Source organism: Podarcis liolepis (genome assembly GCF_965112155.1).
Source record: "Podarcis liolepis genome assembly, chromosome: 2".
NCBI classification, from domain to species: domain Eukaryota; kingdom Metazoa; phylum Chordata; class Lepidosauria; order Squamata; family Lacertidae; genus Podarcis; species Podarcis liolepis.
In genome coordinates this window covers 73,860,180-73,880,666 of record NC_139555.1, presented here as the reverse complement: position 1 = coordinate 73,880,666, position 20,487 = coordinate 73,860,180, and the positions used below count along the sequence as shown (strand labels likewise).

The window sequence follows — 20,487 nt, the reverse complement described above, 5'->3', positions numbered from 1 at the left end:
CTATCCACTCACTGTAGGTGTGTGCAGTATTTGAGGAAATAATCAGGAAATGCTTATTCCTTTCAAACTAGAATGCAGCTGCCGAATGGTCTATCCTAGTAACTACACTCATAATGCAAACTAAAAGTTATCACTAATAAAACAACTAAAAGCAACTAAACAAATAGTGATCAACAGGCTACCTGCAACAGACACAGGAATAATCAGATCAGGGAAAGAATGGAAAACCCTAAGGAAAACGCGTTGTAAACCTCAAAGTCGGGAATCACATTGGCGAAAGATGGAACTCCACAGCGCCATCTGATGTCACAGGGTTATAACACATATAAAATGCTTTTTCTTTACTAATGTAGCTGAGTCCTATGTCTAGAATGCCCTCCCCTCTCAAGTGGGAATGGCACCAACTTTGAGGGAGTCATTTCAGCAATAAGAAACAATGTATGGCTATTCACCCTAGCATTTGCCAAAGTTTTGCCCTTACCTGGCTGGTGGTGTTGATATACTGTCTGATTTTGTTTTTTAAGTTGAATCTAAATTAAATTTGGGGTTTTTTTTTCTATTTTAATGTTTTTCGTCTCTCTGAGATTGTTGAACAATGAAAAGCGGGGCTAAATATAATTTAGATGAACAAACAAGCAGATAGAATGGGAGGGAAGGATACAGGACCGGGGTAGAGGTGGAAAGAAAAAAGCAAGATTGCAAAGTCTTTCACAGATTTGTTGATGTACTTTCCTGGCAGATGCGTTGATTGTGGGTTCTGCTTGAGGGAAATCCTGGGGGTGGATGGTGGGACTCCCACTGAGCAGATAGCACCATGCACATGAAATTCAACATCACGCTGCAAGAACCAAACTACAAGAGAAATAATATCTGTAGTAATGGAGCTGTTCTGCCAGTATAGATGTTCGCTGCCATTAACATGCTGTGGAATGCTTTCAATAACCACTGTGATCCCTGTGCCATAGCTGTACCACTCATTGCTAATAGCCGGTCATAGTAACAGGGATGAGCTGTACAATGTAGCTACTGTGGAAAGAATAATAATAAATGGGAATGGCTGCTCAGGGGTGTTGTCATCCCCTCTGTCCCAAAAATAGTCCAGAAGGCTCTCACAACGTTATACTTCTGGTCTTCCAAACTAGAAAAACTTCCAACGTGACAAAAACGCCTGTGTCCTCAGGTGGGCTTGCTTGTATAAAAAAGTAATGTGGGGAGCTGGCCCTGAGATATTACGGATGTGCTTTTGTCCTCCAAAAGCTGCTTGCTCAGCCACATCTCTCCCAGGTGAGAAGAGGGCAGAGCTGTTGAATTGCAACTGTGCTATGGAAAATTGAATCCTTCCTGCAACGCTGTATATTATTAACTCAGAGGCCTTCTGCAGTGTTTGCCTTGGGACGTGCTCATCTAGCCAGCTTTTATTCGCGTGCGCTGCCTTTCTGCTTTAATAAATGTGCCAGCAGAGGCTGAGACAATGAAAGCCAGGCACCTCTTTGATCAAACCACTAGCACTGGCTGAAGCCCTTTGAGCAGCAAGGAATCGAGAATGTAGCTTCGGTTATTTACAGGGTCAAAGGCGAAGGGGAAAATATCTTGCTGCCTCCAGCACGGCATCTCCAAATGGCGGGACATCATAGGAAGGAGTAATGTGGTCAAAGGGTATGTGGCATCATTGCATTCCTCTAGAGTTATCCGGGGTGACAAGGGGACAGGATCTGCAAGATGGCATGGATCTGAAGAACCACTGCCTTTTATCTTCCTCACACCCCTAAACCTAAAGCACATTCTGTGAAAGCAAAGCAGGAGCCAGCAGATGTAAGCCTTGAGCTCATCCCCTACCTATGCATTTGGAACATGGAGCGCAATCAGCTATGTTCATGCACGATTCTCCATCTCCATATGCATATCCACAACAAAAATGGGCGGGCAGATTGCATGCACGTACACACCCAGTTCAAGAGAACATTCAACATCATTTGAGAAGGATAGGTACAAGTGTGGGACTTGCTCCTATGCATCCCCATGTGAATAGTTTATCCACTCAGGATCTGAATAGATCGGAAATTAGTACGACTTACTTCCATACTATATGCAGTCTGTACTAGGACAATAAACTGGCCAAAAGTGTCTTTCAGGACTCCTAAAAGACAGTAGGCTATTGCAGTAAAAAAAAAGCCACAAAAACTTTGGCATGAGAATTTTACAAGATATTGCTCCATAGAACTGATAGACAAGTGAATTTCTGTGGCTCAAGAAATGATATAATAAAGTAAAGTGAGAGGGCACCTCTGAAGGCCATGTTCTCTCCAGCTGTTGTATTATTAAGCATCTTGCTACGTAGGCTACTAGTGGTGGATAAATAGACAACCCCTTTCTTGGGCAGTGTGTCAAAACCGGACCAAGGTTATGAATATGGGGCTTACTATAATCAGTGCAACCTTGTTAGCTTGATGGGTGAAATTGTATCTCTACAAAGGGCTGCAATTATAATACAATGCACACCTTCTGATTCAAAGGTGACTGTTGGGGGGAAATATTGTTAAAATATAGATCCTGTGAAGGAAACTAGATTGGCAGAATACCCATGATTATGATAGATGAGTGAAAGGTGGGCCTGTGTATTGGAAGGCTCCTGGTTAGCGAATTTGGGCACCCAGGGCTCTTGCACATGACAGTCAATGGTGGACTCAGTGCACCTCATGTAGGCCATTTTTTCCTCAGTGTCCACATGACACCCTCATCGAAATACTGTTCCATATTCTCCCTTCCTGACCCCACTTTTAATCTAGCTTTACTGTTTCCACAAATACATATTTTGTTTGGGTACTCATAATATGAGACAGCATTTTGACAAGAATGACACCATGTTCTTTGCAATGGGGCTCTGGCAGTTCACACATAGGAGAACTTTGCGTGATCTGATATTCTGCTGGGAGTTTCTGCTAGCTATCACTCATTGGATCGTCCTCCTCCTCTCTCTGGCTGGGAGGCTGTGTAATTCCCAGTGAAGGAGCTTTAAAGCAGGAGTGGAGGTCCTGGGGCCACCCCATGTTGTTGGACTCCATCTCCCATCACCCCCAGCTAGCATGACCAATGGTCGGGGTTGATGGGAAATGTAATCCAGCAACATCTGGAGGGCCCCATGAGTGCTTTAAATGAAAGTACCATAAACTACTGTAGCTTGCTTTATTTATTTATTTATTCAGTCACCACACAGATCTGACTTTGGACAGATTTAGCTGTCCAAAGATAAGCCATGCTTTGTTAGCCTAATCTCTCCTTAATCAAATACTAATGGAAGCAGTGGAGTTACAGTGATTCAGCTGTGCCAGAGAGGGCTTTCCATTTGGGTACATGCTCCCAAATCATGTAAGTGAGACAAGAGAGTGAGGTAAAGTGTCATTGAAAAATCACCCACCAGCAGCCATTTAATGCTTTATTTGTTTTTACAACAGTTGGAGTTTCGTTTTGGATTTATTTATTTTTTTGCTTGCTGGATCCAACAAATTACAGAAATCAGATTTCCATTTAAAAAAACACCAACATTCAGAGAAAATCTCCATAATGAAGCAAAGTGAGGTGGGTCGGTCGGTTGGTGCACTGCAGTGTAGTAACATAGTCCACCCCTGAGCAAAGTCACAGCATCTTCAACCATTTCCCCCACATAGACTTCTTCTACATGCCATGTTTGAATTTACAGGGAGTTGGCCCCATTAGCAAGTGTTTCTATATGGGTTTGGGGGCATTCTTTGACTGAAATGGGGAGAAGGAGTCTGTGGGTCTAATTAAGGGGCCTGCTAGCTCCCCCCCCCCATAGTTATGACATGTTGCATGTGGTGGAAAGAAGAAGAAGAGGAGGAGTTTGGATTTGATATCTCGCTTTATCACTACCCTAAGGAGTCTCAAAGCGGCTCACAATCTCCTTTCCCTTCCTCCCCCACAACAGACACCCTGTGAGGTGGGTGGGACTGAGAGACTTCAGAGAAGTGTGACTTGCCCAAGGTCACCCAGCAGCTGCATGTGGAGGAGCAGAGATGTGAACCCAGTTCACCAGATTACGAGTCTACTGCTCCTAACCACTGCACCACACCGGCTCTCTTTTCCATCCCCTGGGAGAAGGGACTTCAGCATGAGATGGGCCCAAAGCAGCCTTGCAAGGGAAAGTTGGGCCTGTTTTCTAGTTGCCCATCTTCCCTCGACTCGGCAGGAGATGGGGGACGGGAGAAAAATCATGTGTGTCCTAAGGCTGAAGAACCTGCGTAGGTTACCTTCTTTCATTAATGTTATTAGTATGCCCACTCACACCCCTTTCTAGTCTCCTGAGAGCTTGTGGAGATCCTTTCTCAAATTCAGCCACAGCCCTTCTTTCCAGCCATGGACAACTGTTTCCCCCACCCTGCAGCTGAAACTGAAGCAGGGCTCCAAGAACTCAGAAAGAAAACAACCACAGCTCATGGGTACTTGCCTTGCATGCATACGATCTCAGATTTAATTCTGCCATCTCCCTTTAGAAATGATCAGCTACCAGGTGGAACCATCAAGTAGGAGAATTGGCATGCATCCAGCTCCAGGCTCAGGCAACCTAGCTCACAACTGCTGGTGGTCCTCAGTGGGGATGCATGCACCGAAATGGGCTGGTGGGATATGGATGAGCACCGTGATGTGGATGGAGGTGTACATTTATATGCATTGCTGATCTGCATCTGCATCATGTTCAGATGCCTGCTTTGGCACATAGAGCTCCCTTGTTGGATCAAAGGCAACTGGACTCCTTAATCAAACATACGATGCAAAACCAGAAATAATCTGAAGTTTTGCTTCCAAGAACAAAAGTTAGTTAATATAAGTGTGGATAGTAACTATGGCAGGGATGGGGACCCTATAACCTTCCATTTGTTGTTGGACTCCAGCTCCCAGAATCTCAGCCAGCATGGCCAATGGTCAGCAATGATGGCTGCTATAGAGTCAACAGTGCCCGGAGGGCCACAGGGTCAGCATCATTAGGACTGAGCCTTCCTTCCTTCCTTCCTTCCTTCCTTCCTTCCTTCCTTCCTTCCTTCCTTCCTTCCTTCCTTCCACAAATGCTTTCTCTGTTGGGAGGTTGAAGGCATGTCATATTCATAATCCTTGTACCAGAATCATCAGCCCACAAGCCCAGTCCTGTGCAAGTTTCCTCAAAAACATGTCCTACCAGAGGCTTCCTCTGAGAGAGATTGTGCGCCTAAGTTTGTAGCCTTGATACATAACCCAAAACTCACTGCTGGTGAGAAAGTCAGCCCAAGCCAGCTAGGCCACATCACCACCATCACCTCCTATCTGAAGAAGTGTGCATGCACACGAAAGCTCATACCAAGAACTAACTTAGTTGGTCTTTAAGGTGCTACTGGAAGGAATTTTTTTATTTTACCTCCATCTCCTGTTATTTGTATAAACAGCACCCCATGAGCATGCCCTTAGAACAAATGGAGTGTCTCCCTACTGATGAGTTAAGGACTAAGTCATGCCCTGACACAAACAACTCTTTGGCATCTTACTGTGACAGACTGAATTTGTCACATGGAGCCAATCAAGAGGAGGCTTTCACTTTAGATTAAGGCTGGCTTGCTAGAAGTGCCTCTAGGCAGGCAGGTACTGCGCTGTCTCGCTCAGCCGGCTGCTGGGAGCTGCCTCCTCCACCCCTGCTTTAAGTGTCTGCTTCAGTGGAACTTTCTTCAAGATCACCAAGGGATTCAGCTACACAGAACCAATGGCTCTGCTCAGCTGGAATGAATTGACTCTCGCTTGGCCTCATTGGGAGAACAAGGCCTACAGTGTAGGTTCGCCTCCCTTTCTTTCCTTAATGGTCCTATCTCTGACCAACCCAGGATTATTCACAAAGAGCATAGAAACTGAAAAATGCTTCTTCAGAGAAATTCTGTGAGCACCAATCACTCACTCAACACTAAGAACACTGGTGGGTGCCTCTTTTTGAAAATGCCTAACCCTAAAGCAGAGAAAAATCTGTACTTGGTGTTGCTACACTATGGACAGTCACATCCACATCATACATTTAAAGCACTATTATACCACTTTAACAATCATGGCTTCCCCCAAAGGATCCTGGGAGTTGTGGTTTGCTAAGGATGCTGATAATTCTTGGGAGGCCCTATTTCCCTCACAGAGCTTCACTTTCTAAAATTCCCTGGGGGATTGATAGCTGTCCTACTCTTGAATAAAAAACAAAAAATGAAGGGTCTACAGACTTTTCTCAACCCCCCTGCCATTTTTTTAGGAAGACCAAGATTAATTGGCAACTGGCGCATTCTGCCTATGCCACAAAACAAAGTCAGGGGAAAGTGGCTTTGAAGGCTTGGATTATATTATCTGAGTTTGAAAAATTTTATGGCAAAACAGCAGAAAACCTTCCTAAGAGCCATCTTAATGCACAAACCTTTCAAGCATCTGTTCACAAATGCAATGGATTCTGCTCCCTGTATCTACAGCTGCACATACACTATACCTTTAAATCACATTCAAAGCACATTCATTCCCCCCCCCCCCAAGGATTCTGGGCACTGTAGTTCATGATTCACACAGTTACAATTCCCAGTAACTATTAACAAACTACAGCACCCATTCCCACCACCCTTCTGAGTAATACCCCTCCCCACCTTCTCACTATATAGAAGGATCTGGCAACTTCTGTTTCAGTGTATCTGAAGAAGTGTGCATGCACACGAAAGCTCATACCAAGAACTAACTTAGTTGGTCTTTAAGGTGCTACTGGTAGGAATTTTTTTATTTTGACTATGGCAGACCAACACAGCTACCTATCTGTAACCAGAATTCTAGAGTTATTCTTGCCTAGGGCATATACAGTGGTTGTCCATTTGTTGAGTGTGATGCAGTGAACATTTCCTCACCTAGCATCCCTGCTTGCATGCCACAGCGCTGAGTTGTTGAGGAAATGCTGTTTCTTCTCCTCAACCAAAGCACTGTAGTTATGAATCCAGTGCAGATCATGGTTGTTACAGCTCTCCTTAACTTGGTGCCCTCCAGCTGATAAGGACTACAACTCCCATCAGCCATAGTGCAAACAAACTGCTCTAGTATCAGTGGTGTAGGATAAATGCCACATCCCTCCTTCCCTATCCATGCCATTTTGGAGGGTTTAAAAGCACCCCACCATTTCCAATTACTTCTGGAGGTTGTGCTGGAATGCTCTCCAGCACTGGAGTTCACATTTTAAAAAATAAATAAATTACCACGGCCTTCACTATCTATCCATGACAAAACTAAACCTGCCCTTTCCCAATGGTTGGGGAGAAATAGCACTATTGGCCCAGCCAGTATTTTAACACTTACACCAACAAGCACTTTTGGAGAGGGGTAGTGTGGAAAGGCCTCCACTTCCAATATTATCTCTTACTGTCTGCAAATATAGTTGAGAGTGCTCTGCTTCACAGTGCCCCCCCCTTCCCCCAGGTGGATGCCAACAGTAGCCTAATGGTACACCTGGCTCTGATCCCACCAGCTGCAACCATGAGCAAACAACCCGTTTAATCACATTTATTCTCAGAGAGAAAATCAATTGTTCAATTTCAGATTCCTCCCTAAAGGAGGCTTGGTCAGGTCTTTCAGCGCACTGAACCTTCTGTTCTTCCCCTCTTAACTTAAAAGGCAGGTGGAAAGAGATGGCTGAAGTGACTTGAAAGCACTGGTCTTTCGTCAGTTGGTTTCTTCTGGGATCTGCCCTGGGATCCGGAACCCCATTGTAGTCTGGTCCAAAGTGTTCCTAGGGCTGGAATTCACGTACGTAGAACGGGTCTCTGTTGTGCAACTGGTCCTCTGCAGGAACTGGAGGAAATTCTCATGGATGGACCCTTCTGGACTGGAGATGCACAGCTCTTGGCTCAGGGGCTTGCTGAGGCAGTGTCGCCCCAGTTTGGACAGCTCTTCCCTGATTTGACGGTTCAGCAGCCCATAGAAAAAAGGGTTGATAGCAAAGGAGGAATAGGCAAGCCAGGTCACAATAATCTCACCATAATTGGGGATGGTCAAGACAGAGTTGATGGAGCAGTGGAGGTGGAAGGAGAAGAATGGAAGCCAGCAGCAGAGGAACTGACCTACAATCAGGACCAAGGTGAGGGCAGCTTTATTCCCACCAAACAAGCGTTCTGGTGACAGCCTGGGAGGTGCATTCCTGGTTGTGATTATAGTGACTTGGCTGTGAATGGAGTCTGATCTTGGTCTTGGTGTGGCAGTCCAGGATGGAACAGGAGCATGCTGCAAGGATGCAATCCGGGCCACTTTGTAGATGCTGCCATAGACCGCAAAGATTATTAAGGTGGGCACTATGAAGCAGAGAGTGCTGAAGATGATCACAAAGATCTTCTTGTGGGCACCTGGGCTCCAGTACACAGTACACTTGCTGGCACTGCTGGCCCCGTCGACTTGGGGCCAACCCACGAGTGCCAAAGCAGCTACGAGGATGGACTTAACCCAGATGAAAGCCACAACAGTAACTGCGAGCCCGGTGGTCATCTTGACTTCATACCTCATGGGGTGGACAATGTAGTAGTAGCGCTCGATGCTGATGACTGAGATGGTGAAGATGGAGGCACTGATGAAACAAACATTCAGGAAGATCAGAGTCTGGCATTCGGCGATGCTGTACAATACCCTGTTGAAGCAGGTGGAGCTGGATATGATCCCCAGCGGCATGACAAAAATGGCAGACAGCAGATCTACTAGGCAGAGGTGGCAGACAAAGATGAACTTCCTCAGCAAAGGCGTCTTGAGGATGACTACCATAACTGCTGTGTTGGCAACCAAAGCAATGACACTCAGCATGACCATGAAGAAAATGCCAATGGCCTCCTGAAACTGGGACACTCCAAGTGAAGAGAAGGCATCGAAACCCTGGGTAGAGTTGATCCTAGTTTTGTTTACCATTGTCCCCATGGTCTAGTTCAAAGTGACCTGTGTCTTAGCAGCAAGAAGTACCAGTGGATGTTCAGAGTATATGTCACTGCCACCATCTTCCTTCCTGGTAGTTCTTGATCCCTGTAGAGAACAACAAATCTTGGTGACATGGGAATGACTGGAACAGAATGTGCTGCCAGAATCGAATGGGAGACAAAGTAGCTTGAGGGAACCAACCACTGCACATGCAATACTGGAACACAAAATGAACACATTGACTATAATGGGATAGGGATGAGACACAATTCAGTAGGACACACAATGAACTAGGTGAGGGTGTTCCAGTGGTTTAAATGCTAGGAGGTCAGAGGGGGAAGCCCCGTCAGTTGCTGTTTTGGAAAACTATAGGGGGCATAATTTTGGGTAGATGGTGTTGGGCATGCAGATGTTGTTAAGGGCCCCCTAACTCCCCCTCCCATTATTGGAGCTCTGGGGTGCTCATTGCTATAATAATCAACTGTGACTTTATCCATCCTGTTAAAAGGTAATTGAGGTGACTGCAGTTGCTCCTCAGTGGTGTAGCATAGTTTGCTGGTGGACTGGACAATCTGGTTGTGCTGGACTACAGTGCAGCTCCCTCACACACTGGAGCCCAGCAGAGGAAAAACATAGTGATTCTGCAGCTGCCTCTCCTCTCCTGCCCTGGGTCAGGCCTGATCCAAGAGTGGAGCTCTGGCATGTCAGTCCTGGGACATCACATGAGGAGCCAAACAGAGGAGAGGAGAGGCATGATGGAGCAGCGGCAGTAACACCCTCCCCCCTCCCCCTCTTGGCTGGTCCAATGGCCATGAGGAAAAGGTGCTGCTACCACCCCTGCCCTGAAGGCCCAGCTCGGGTGTGGCTTCCTTCCCTGCCTTGATAAGGGGGCCTGTCATATGCACAGGGCAGCAGCTCCCCCAGCCCCGCCCATGCTATGCCTCTGAGTGGCAGTGATGCTGATGTCAGGTGAGCAGCCCTGAGGTTTCACCTTACCCCAGCTCATGGGACACTACTGCCTACTTCAACCTTCTGGCAAAGTAGGAAGTCCCCTCCTGCAATGTATGTGGCCTCAGCTTACAAACCTCTAATAAAGGAGAGCCCACTATCGTCTGAGACTGTCTGCTTCACGGCTGAACAGTTTGCACCATCAGGAAGTTCTTGCTCTGGTTGGTATGTGTGGTACTTTCAAGATATGGCAGCACAATTATAACCACATTCTCCGATGAGCCCTAGGTTAAGGCCTTGAGGGGCATCAGTAAATAAGATGCAAGGTGGTATTCAGGTGGTTGAGCTAGCTTCTAACTTTTTTCCTACAAACATTTATTTGGGCTGGCACAGGAAGGGTCATGACAAGGCCACAGCCTCAATATATTTCTAATTTTGTTTACTTGAGCAATTTTCTTCTTGCAGTTGACAAAACCCATAAGCGTATCCAGAAATCAAATTTCAGATTAACAGGCTAGCAGATTTTTGAAGTGGAGGATGGAATCTCCTCAGGTGAGATCCCAAGAACCTGAAGAGCCATGGCAACCTGGGAAAACTTTCCTCAACTGAATACAGATAACTGCTGGATCCTGCAGCTAATCTAACAGAGCCAATAAAAAATTCCTACCCCTTCACATTTTGGTCCAGTCAAGAGCTCCTTATTCTGAGAATGTGACGTCAGGAAGAGTTTGCCATTGACTTCCACAGGGGCAAGACCAGCCCCTTTATATGCAGGGCAAAGAAAATGAAACCTAACAAGCCTGCATTATGAAATCACTGCTTACACAGGAGCAGAAATTGATCCGGGAGGTATTAAATCACCCTGGGCTGATTTCCCCCTCAGGAAAGAAAGGAAATGCTCCCAGGAGACACCTTATCAGGGTCATTCTTGGGAACAGGCAGTGGTGGTTCTTCTGCACACAGTGACATCATCTTAGTAGGTAGAGTAAGTTCCTCATTGGTTGCTATGAGCTCTATCTTCCTGGACTCTGGCACTTTCTGGTAGAATAAGCAGTGTGTGTGTGTGTGTGTGTGTGCGCGCGCGCCCTCTTAAGAATGTTGAGGATGGCTTATCTCAACCTAGAATCATTTTCAATCAAAACTGTCAGTGCTGTTACTCTGAATAGTGTGTGTATACCTTATTCCAGTAGTTTTTTTTAGAAACAAGCTTTAGACTTCATCCTTGAATATTTCCTTTTCAGTGTCCAGTAGGAGTATTCACCAGGCACCCCACACTATCCACCATCAATAGGAAATAAAATGAGAGAGGCTTCATTCCCACCTCTAGAGTAACTAATCCTGGAAGTGACCACACTTTAATCCAGTAAAGTCAGCAAAACAAGCAAACAAACAAACAAACAAACAAACAAACAAACAACCTATCAAACTAGCATAAGAAACAACATATTGAAAGTTGCAGTGTCTACCTCCATTAAGGAAGAGGCTTGCAATGATTTTATAGTTTAACCTCATTTATCCTAGACTACTTGGCTGATGCCAAGCTAAACCTCTGAAAGTCAGGTCAATCTCCCTGCCACTGGTGCTCCCTTCTATTGTTTCTGTCACTTTTTGGGGAGGGTGTAATACTTTTACAGATATTCTCTCATTCAGTCCCCTCCCCCACCGCCCTGTGATGAGCTACCATGTTTGAAATCCAAGCTGAGGGCTAAACAAATGTTAGCATTCAAGATTAGGCCAGTTCTAGGGGAGCATGAGAGTGCCTTCCACACAAGTCTAGCCCTACCATTAAGCAGAGGGAGGCAGCCGCCTCAGGTGGCGGAGCTTGGAGGAGAGAGCGGTGTGTGACACATACCCTGCACCCCTAAGCTATTCTGCTGCCCTCAGGTGCAGTGGAAGACACTGTCCCATCACCAGTGCTAAAGTCAGATTCAATCACCAGCCTGGTTTGCTTTTGTATATGGAATGTGAGGGGGCGCCATCTTGACTTTTTTCAGGCGGCAAAATGGGTCAGGCCAGCCCTGCTTCTGCATGTTGAATTCCATGCCAATCTCGAATCATCTGGAAGAAAGAAGCAAGGACAGTTTGGGGAAAATGACATGCTTTCTTTCCAAGCCAGCATTGTCAACCCCCAGGAGCAGATCAATGCTGGTAGAGGAAAGAACTGTATCATTATTCACCTGACCCACATTACCAGAGCAGCATGGATAATTCCACCCGTGAGGAAGGAACCTCCAACTGTTCTGGTAACATATAAATTAGCTGCCAAGTCTGCTGCAGTAAACAATAACAATGAAAGCTTTAGCCATTAGCAGAGGTGGATTTAGGGTAGAGCCATCAGTGCAGTTGTACTGGGCGCCGTGCTGCAGGGAAACAATGCTGTAAAATGGAGCACGAGAGGCAGGGGAGTACCAAATTTCAGCACTGCACAGGGCCCCACTGAAATTTGAGAACCCAAAGTCTACCACTGCCTTTACAGATGGCCCCATCGATTTATCCCACCCTCTGTTTGTGTGGAGGTGAGTCTCCCAGAGCTATGGTCATATGATTGATATGGGATGACCCAAAGATTATTTTGTGGTACAGGGCTATACTAATGCAGGCTCTTTATTTGTCCCCAGTGCAAAGTAATGGGACACCATGCCTGAAAGCATGGCAAAACATTAAGACAGAAATGTTGCTAGGACACTTCTAAGGAACATCTTCCCGGTGGCATGGAAAGATGGTTTGGGATGGCCTGAGGCTTAATAAGCGATGACGACATTTTGTTCAGGTCCCAGTTCTTGATTTGGGCTCCACCTAAGGACATATGAGGAGCTCTGCTCAGCCAGGCCAAAGGCCCATCTAGTCCAGGATCTCGTTACAGTATCACAGTGACCAATCAGATGCCTATGAGGAGCTCACAAGCAGGATCTCAGTGCAACAGCCCTCTCTACACTTGTGATCCCTAGCAATTGGTATTCAGAGGCATACACTCTCCAACAGCAGATGCAGAATGCAGCCCTCTATAACCTTATCCTCCATGAATTTGTCCTGAACGTTTGCATTCAATTAAAAATTGTGGAGTCACACACCATATGCTTCTTTCTATTGGAGAGGAGGGATTTTGATTGGGGAAAATCACACTGGGTGGTGGGTGGGCTGGGGAGGATCCCTCCCTAGCGCCACTGCTGTTTTTAACTAAAAATATTAGTACTTAAAAGTCAACCTGGGATTTCCCTTGTCTTGAAAAGAACTAATAGACATGTTTGGATTAAACAGGACCATGTTGCCTGAATAATACACGGCCAATTTCATATCGATCAATAGTGTCATATTCACATCCCCTTCAGATCTTTCCAGCCATTCAGAAGGCAAGCTTTTGAGAGGACTCAGCCAATTTCCCTAAAAATACAACTGCACCTAGCAATTTTGCTGGGTCTAGTAAGGCATCTTCTAGCTTCATTAACACACTCCTGGCCACCATACTCTTATCTTACAAAAACATAGCCACAGCACAGTCTTTAACATCATGTACACAGAGGCACACTGTAAGTGACATGCATCCTCCCCCCTCCACTGACCTGTATGTATTCTAGCACACCTAGAACTGTATTTTTTCATACACAGGCATGCCCAGTGCCACACTCTCATCTATCCATGTGCACACATACATGCACAGAGCCCGGAGGAGACCAAACACCGTTCTTCCTCTCTCCCAGACAGGCAAGGTTAGTGTGAAATGGTGCATAGTCTGCTGATCCAGCAAAACAGTTTTCTCCCCTGCCTAGCAATAACAGTGGCGGAAGATTCCTCTTTAGATTGAGTTGCCTGGGCAACTCAACACTTGCTGAAGAGGGCTCTAGATATATTGGGCTTCACCCCAGCGACAAGACCATCCCAGCAACTTCTCTGCAAGGCAGGCCAGCAGCTTCTGCTTCTGCTTTTGTAGCCATGCTGCCGTCATCCTTGTCTTGCTCCTTTGCTCAGAATCAGCCTTGGACAAACTCCTAGTTAACAAACAAACTAAATGGTGGTGGTGACAAATGCTTGGCTCAACCCAAAGCTGGGAGGGAGGTAACTGGTCGGTCAGAGAATGGGAGATTGATGGAAATTTCTCCCTGAACCTCTTTAGACTATGATGGAAGGATGTATGGGATAGGAAAGGCTGTGGCTTTGAGATTGGGGGGGGGGGGCTTCTTTAAAAAATTGCTTGGCATTTCGCTTGGTAGGACTCAGCGCTGGTTGCCCTAATGGACCAGTGCTTCCTGGCTTGAAACAAGAAGTAGGAGAAATGAAAAGTGGAAATAACACAACTAAAAGACTGGAATTCCAGACCCTCCAAGTGTCCCTATTTTCCAGGGACAGTCCTGGATTTACAGAAGCCGTCCCTGTTTCTGATTTGATCCCAGAATGTCTTGCTTTTCCTTAGGACGTCCCTATTTTCATTGGAGAAATGTTGGAGGGTACAGAGTTAGGCAACCCCTGAGCCAAGAGGATAAGTAACTATACAACATTTAGAAGACATCTTTAGAAGGAAGCCCTGTATAGGAAAGTTTCTTAATGTTTAAAGTTTTATTATATTTTTATATATGTTGGTAGCTTCCCAGAGTAGCTGGGGCAACCCAGTCAATTGGGCGGGATGATGATAATAATAATAATAATATCGACAGTAAGAGCTGTTCGACAGTGGAATTTGCTGCCAAGGAGTGTGGTGGAGTCTCCTTCTTTGGAGGTCTTTAAGCAGAGGCTTGACAACCATATGTCAGGATTGCTCTGATGGTGTTTCCTGCTTGGCAGGGGGATGGACTCGATGGCCCTTGTGGTCTATTCCAACTCTATGATTCTATGATTCTATGATAATACCAATACTACTACTACTAATAATAATAATGGAATAGGATGCCCCTATTTTCATCAGAGGGTATGGAATTCAGCAAAGTCAAATTTCAAAGGTACCCTCTCAGTTAACAAGGTATACTAGTAACTTTGGGGGCTACTCAGCCATACTAGGCCCTAATTCTGCACATACTTGTAAATCTGCCTCTGGCCCTTGATGATCCTGTGACAACACAAGAGCAGCCAGTGCCTGGCACAGAGCACACAGAGCGGGAGAGTGTGATCTGTGAGACAGGATTGGCTTGAGACCATCTCAGATGTTGCAGGGGCAGTTTCCCCCTCCCTAAAGGAGAGCGGCTTGCAAGGCCTGCCATCCCTCAACATTCACCCTTGCAGAAAGGACACAGCTCCTATACCAAATCATTCAGGCAGATGTGTTCAATATAAAGCACATTGGTTGCTGTTATCAACCCTTCTCTTTCTAACAATACAGAAAGATGGAGGTCAGAAGGCAATTGTTTGAATTTGTGCGGCCTGAAGCAAGTGTCTCACATTGTTTCATTGGTAAGGCAAGTCCCAAACTCCGCAATCTGTCCCACAGAATACTGCCTTTGGGATAAGTTTATTGAGGACTATATTCTCCTGTGGTATAAATTTCAGTGCTGATGAGACACTTGGATGTGAGTTGTTCCTCTTCTGTTGAGGGCCACCTCCACAGCATCCGTCAAGTGAATGACTCTAGCAGAAAAAGTGTTTGGAGCTGGTGGTCGAGGGCTATTCTTCCAGTATCTCATTCCATGTGTACTTGTCTCTGATGCTGTAAACCCCTTTACTGGATGGCCTTTGGGGTCTCTTACAATGCTACAAGTCCAGCAGTTTGGAAGCCACTTCTGCATGAAGCAACCCCAAACTGCAGTGGGGCAGGGGGAGATGTGTGAATAATTGAGGGACTCACCCAATTGCCCCAACCCATGTACTTGCATTATTCCCATAACATGCTCTCCTAATACACCAGAGTGCATCATGTGGGGGTGGTTCTTAAGCTGCAGGTGTGAAGGGGGCCTTAGAGCAGGGTTGGTTAAACTGTGGCTTGGGACCACCAGCAGTTCTCGGTGCACTTTCAGATAGTGCTCTCACTCAAATGTTTAAGAGGCAAATGCTGAAGTGTTAGAGCGTTCTTTGGCATGCCCACATAAGCTGAAATGGGATCAATGTTCAGGTTTGATTTTAAAACTGTTCCCTCCATTTCTGATGTTCAGGCTCTGAGCGCTGCTGCTTGTGTTGCCAAAATGGCACCGTCTACACACACAAAAGGGAAGCACCAAGAGGCTTGAGAGGGCCCAAGGCTAACAAAAGAACAAAAACATTTTTAGGGCAAACACTCTAACGATGGGAACCCCAAAAACAACCCAATGAGTGCTACGTTCAGTAACGACAGAATAGTTACTGGCTGTTGTGGGGACTGGATGGGTGGAGGAATGGAATGGTCTTGAATCTTCAAGAGGGCATGCTCCAATGTTTAAGCTGAAAAACAACTGCTTTGGAGACTCTTGGTGGCTATCCTCAGAGTTCTCCTCATTGTCTGCATATATTGCATTATAATCTGGAAGCCTCTGAAGCAACCTCCCACATGGTGTCCGTAAGATAAGACAATGGGATGATCCACAAAGATCAAGCAAGTGCAAATAGTGACCTACAATAAAATAAATTGTAAAACAGGTTGCAAGGAAGGGGGATGAAACAGCTTTGCAGAAAGGATGTAGGAAAGTGGGGGGGGGGGGGTATAAATCCAAAAAAATCTGAAGCAAGCCAACAAACCAACTTGAAAAATCACCTCCATAATTGATTTCACCAGTTTTGAAAGCAGGAAGGTGCTTCTATCAGAAACCTTCCTTTTATTACCACTTGGCAGTTTATAGGGCTTATACAAGTATATATCATTTATACCCTTTATTCCTCGCTGCTGTATCAACTACTGAATTGTCATTTTAGACTGCAAACTCCTTTTCACCAAGGTAAGGCAGTTCTTTCCATTTCTCCCCTTGAGCAGCTTTTCTATCACAACCTCCCTTTTCCTTCGCTCTTCTTTGCACTCATTTCAGTTTCTACTCTCTCTCCTTGAATGCAGGTGAGCCAATTTTGACCTAGCATTTCAAGCAAAGGCTTTGCTTGTGCCTTAGTACCAGGGTATTTCTAGATTTCCCTGCCTCTTCTGGAATGTCACACCCAATTCATTGCAGATACGAAACTGGACAAGATGAAGGAAGCTATCAAAAGGTCCAGGGAGCCCGTTCAGTGGAAGGGGCTTGTATTGCTGAGGAACATAGGAAACTGCCATAAACCGAGTCAGACCTCTGGTCCAACCGGCTCAATTTTGCCTGCACTAACTGACAGCAGCTCTCCAGGGTTTAAGGCATACTGGGAATTGAACAGGTGACCTTCTGCATGCAGAGCATATGATCTGCCATTGCACTTCTCCTTACCAGATGAGGTATGTGCCTTTGCCCCAATGCTGTCTCAGACCTATGACCTCCCCAGAAGGACCCACAAAGAAGTCACTCACCTAAGTCGAGTGAGGCTGATGGTCCTTCACTGGCCAGCAGCATCTCTGACTTCTGTCTCCTCCAGAGCAGCGAGTTCTTCATAACTTCCCAGCCACGGCAGGAGTAGCGGCTTCAGATCTAACCCCTCCTTCTCAGGAGCTGACAGGCTTATCTGTTTTCCATGCTCTGCTGTGATGTCCATTTTCCTAGACAGCAAACCGGTGATGCTCCGCTGGCTTTCGTACCAGCTCCATGAACGGGGGGAACAAGGACTATTGTCCTGTTTACAATGATCTGCTTTGTTTGTGGAATCAAAGTCCTTTCCTGCTGCAGGGAGAAGACAGCTTAAGCAAGGCAATTATTGCACCCTGGAGGTAGCCCAATACTAGGAAGAGGAGATGCACAAAATCCCTAGGAAGGGGTTGCTGCTGTTCAATTCTCCGCACCTGGAATGGGGCTGGGAGGCTGCTGCTGCTGCTGCTGCAGTAGTGACTGCTGTTTCGCTGTGGATGGCACAGGCTGTCACATCTGGGCTTTGCCTGGCCTTTTAAAGCACTGTCTGTCATTCAGAAAGAATTCTACTGGGTCCTAAGCACCTCCCCCACAGAGATACATAGGCTTGAGTGACCCAGGACACCCTGTTGTAGGAAATGGGTGTTCTGAGGCTGCTGAACCTCTGGAATTTTCAGCTCTGCAAGGAGGATAATTGGGCCAGGCCATTCCATTCAGATTGTACAAGCCGTACCTAAGGGGTAAAAAGAGAAGCATGATGCAGAGGTGTGTATGGTTTCCCCCCCTGCAGTGAAAGCAGAGCAAAGACAGCTCCCTGCTAGTTCACTGAGGCCTGTGTTACCAAGCGCAGGGGTTTTTTTTACTAGGAAAAGATGAAGCAGTCTCTTTCCAATCGATGTAGATTTTGCACATGTTCATTCATCCTGTCCCATTTCCACATTAATATGATTTTTTTAAAAAAATTAAAACATGCCAGGAAATTCATATTTAAGTACTTCTACATGAATTTCATCACAAAATACAGATTTATGATTGCACTTTATCTCAATGTATGTAAGCATTCATAAATGTATTTTATCCTAAAATACCTTTTTATGTGTTTCATTATGTTTTTTGAATCATAGAATCATATAACTGTAGAGTGGGCTATCTAGTCCATGGGCAGGCAAACTAGGGCCCAGGGGCCGGATCTGTCCCAATCGCCTTCTCAATCCGGCCCGTGGACAGTCCGGGAATCAGAGCATTTTTACATGAGTAGAATGTGACCTTTTATTTAAAATGAATCTCTGGGTTGTTTGTGGGGCCTATCTGGTGTTTTTACATGAGTAGAATGTGTGCTTTTATTTAAAATGCATCTCTGGGTTATTTGTGGGGCATAGGAATTCATTCATATTTCCCCCCAAAATATAGTCCGCCCCCCCCCCACAAGGTCTGAGGGACGGTTGACCGACCCACAGCTGAAAAAGGTTGCTGACCCCTGATTCTAGTCCAACACTCTGCAATGCAGAAATCTCAAAGCATCCCAAAGAGATGACCATCAACCTCTGCTTTAAAACCTCCAAGGAAGGAGAGTCCACTACCTTCCAAGGGAGTCCATACCACTGTCAAACAGCTCTTACTGTCGGAAAGCTCTTCCTGGTGTTTAGTCGTAATCGCCTTTCTTGTGATTTGAATCTATTGGTTCGGTTTCTAGTCTCTGAAAGCCCTTTAGATATTTGAAGGTGGCATTCATATCTCTTCTCAGTGTCCTCTTTACCAGGCTAAACATACCCAACTCCTTCCACTGTTCCTCTACTTTTCAGTAGAGAGCTGTATTGCAAAATTCTGAGAATGGTGAAGCCTGAACGTTAATTAGGTTTTGATCCACACATTAGTCCAAGTGGACTTCACTTCAAAATTCAAAGAAGTCAAAATCCTCAAGCACCCCTAATTTCTTCCCAGCCTACTTAAAATAATACTTGCCAATTTTACAATATGTATAGCTTGTCATGTATATTTTATCTCGGACTCAGAGCCAGGTGACAGGCAAATGTTAAATGTGCGTACATTTCCATGAATTACCATAGCAAATGAGCAATGGCTCTTTGTTTCATTTGATCTATGTGACAACATTATTCTCATGATTGGCTCATAGATTAATAGCCAGCTGTCATGAGGGGATTGTCGTAAAAAAAAAACCAGGGAGATGTTTTACTGTCTCCCTTGTGGTGGTGGAAGTGTGGAGCTCTATTTGCAAGAGTAAGGAATCCCTGGCACACCCCTTCACTAGATCCCCCTGATCAGGTAGAGGGACAGCAAAGGCCATAGGGACAAGGAGTTTGAGAAGAGTCCATACATGGCTCTTCCCCTCACAACAGCTGCAAAAACACAAACCATCATCACAGCTCACACACTAAAGAGAGAATTTCCATAACACTTCAGATTCCTGCAAACAGCTTCTGCATTCATCTGAGAATCATCCAGTGATGTTTTCAAGTGATGTACAGCCATTGCTGTCACCTAACCAGGCTACCTAGGGACAGAACCATAGGCGCCGACTCCATGGGGCCTGAGGGGGCTCGAGCCCCCTCAAAAAATTTTTTGGGGGGGCTCAGCCCCCCAATAATCTCGGGCGCCCTTCCAGCAGAGCGCCGCCACCGCCCCCGCCTCCTCCCCACCTGCTCCCTCGCCAGCCAGCCAGCCGCGCGCCCTAGTCGGAGAGCCCCGGCCATCCCCCGCGAGATTAAGGAATCCCCGGGGGTGGGGGCTCCTGCCTCGCTGCTTCGCAACACCACCGCCACTGCCAAGGCACTGCCGGGGGGAATTTCCTTCCTCCTGGCGGTTTCAGCCCCCGCGAGAACGACCGGGTACCAATCGGCTGGCTGGGGGTGTGTGGCTTGCCCTATTTAGGGCCGGAGCGGAGGGGGCTCGCCCTCTCTTCTCCGGCTAGCCCCACGTTTCCCGCATATCAGCTGTTCCAGAGCTGATTAATAGGCGCAGCACGCTCTCCCCTATTCGCTCACGAGGAGGCGGCGCCATTTTATTTGCATATTCATGAGCTTATTTATTATTCATGAGCTTTCCCGGGGCCCCCCAATATTTTGTATAAATCCGCGTCCCTGGACAGAACCCAGGGATATTTAAGTGCAGTCAAAACAGCTATTCTTGTTTTCCTAGATAGGCACATGTTAGGAGCTAAAGGTCACAGAGTTTTTCCTAATAAAAAATTCCTTCCAGTAGCACCTTAAAGACC

At 46.1% G+C, this 20,487-nt stretch overlaps 1 protein-coding gene and 1 long non-coding RNA gene across 4 annotated transcripts; both read right to left on the bottom strand.

The window, feature by feature from the left end:
* Positions 1-3,419: 3,419 nt before the first annotated feature.
* LOC310700023 lies at positions 3,420-6,606 on the bottom strand. The gene is made up of 2 exons (XR_014522366.1): positions 5,405-6,606; positions 3,420-5,306 (listed from the first exon to the last, which is right to left on the bottom strand). It is a non-coding gene; the product is annotated as an uncharacterized lncRNA (long non-coding RNA).
* A 923-nt stretch (positions 6,607-7,529) lies between these two features.
* Positions 7,530-19,722, bottom strand: GPR62 (G protein-coupled receptor 62). Of its 3 annotated transcripts, none has more exons than XM_083488751.1 (3): positions 18,875-19,722; positions 17,264-17,988; positions 7,530-9,042 (listed from the first exon to the last, which is right to left on the bottom strand). In XM_083488751.1, exon 3 carries the CDS (start codon positions 8,938-8,940, stop codon positions 7,705-7,707), a length of 1,236 nt encoding a protein of 411 aa, XP_083344877.1. In that variant the 5' UTR covers positions 8,941-9,042; positions 17,264-17,988; positions 18,875-19,722; the 3' UTR covers positions 7,530-7,704. The 3 variants fall into 3 exon arrangements, with proteins under 3 accessions (XP_083344877.1, XP_083344878.1, XP_083344876.1); XM_083488752.1 differs by lacking the exon at positions 18,875-19,722 and adding an exon at positions 11,738-11,943 and having other exon boundaries at positions 17,264-17,960; XM_083488750.1 differs by lacking the exons at positions 17,264-17,988; positions 18,875-19,722 and adding an exon at positions 10,553-10,693.
* Between the last annotated feature and the right edge of the window lie 765 nt (positions 19,723-20,487).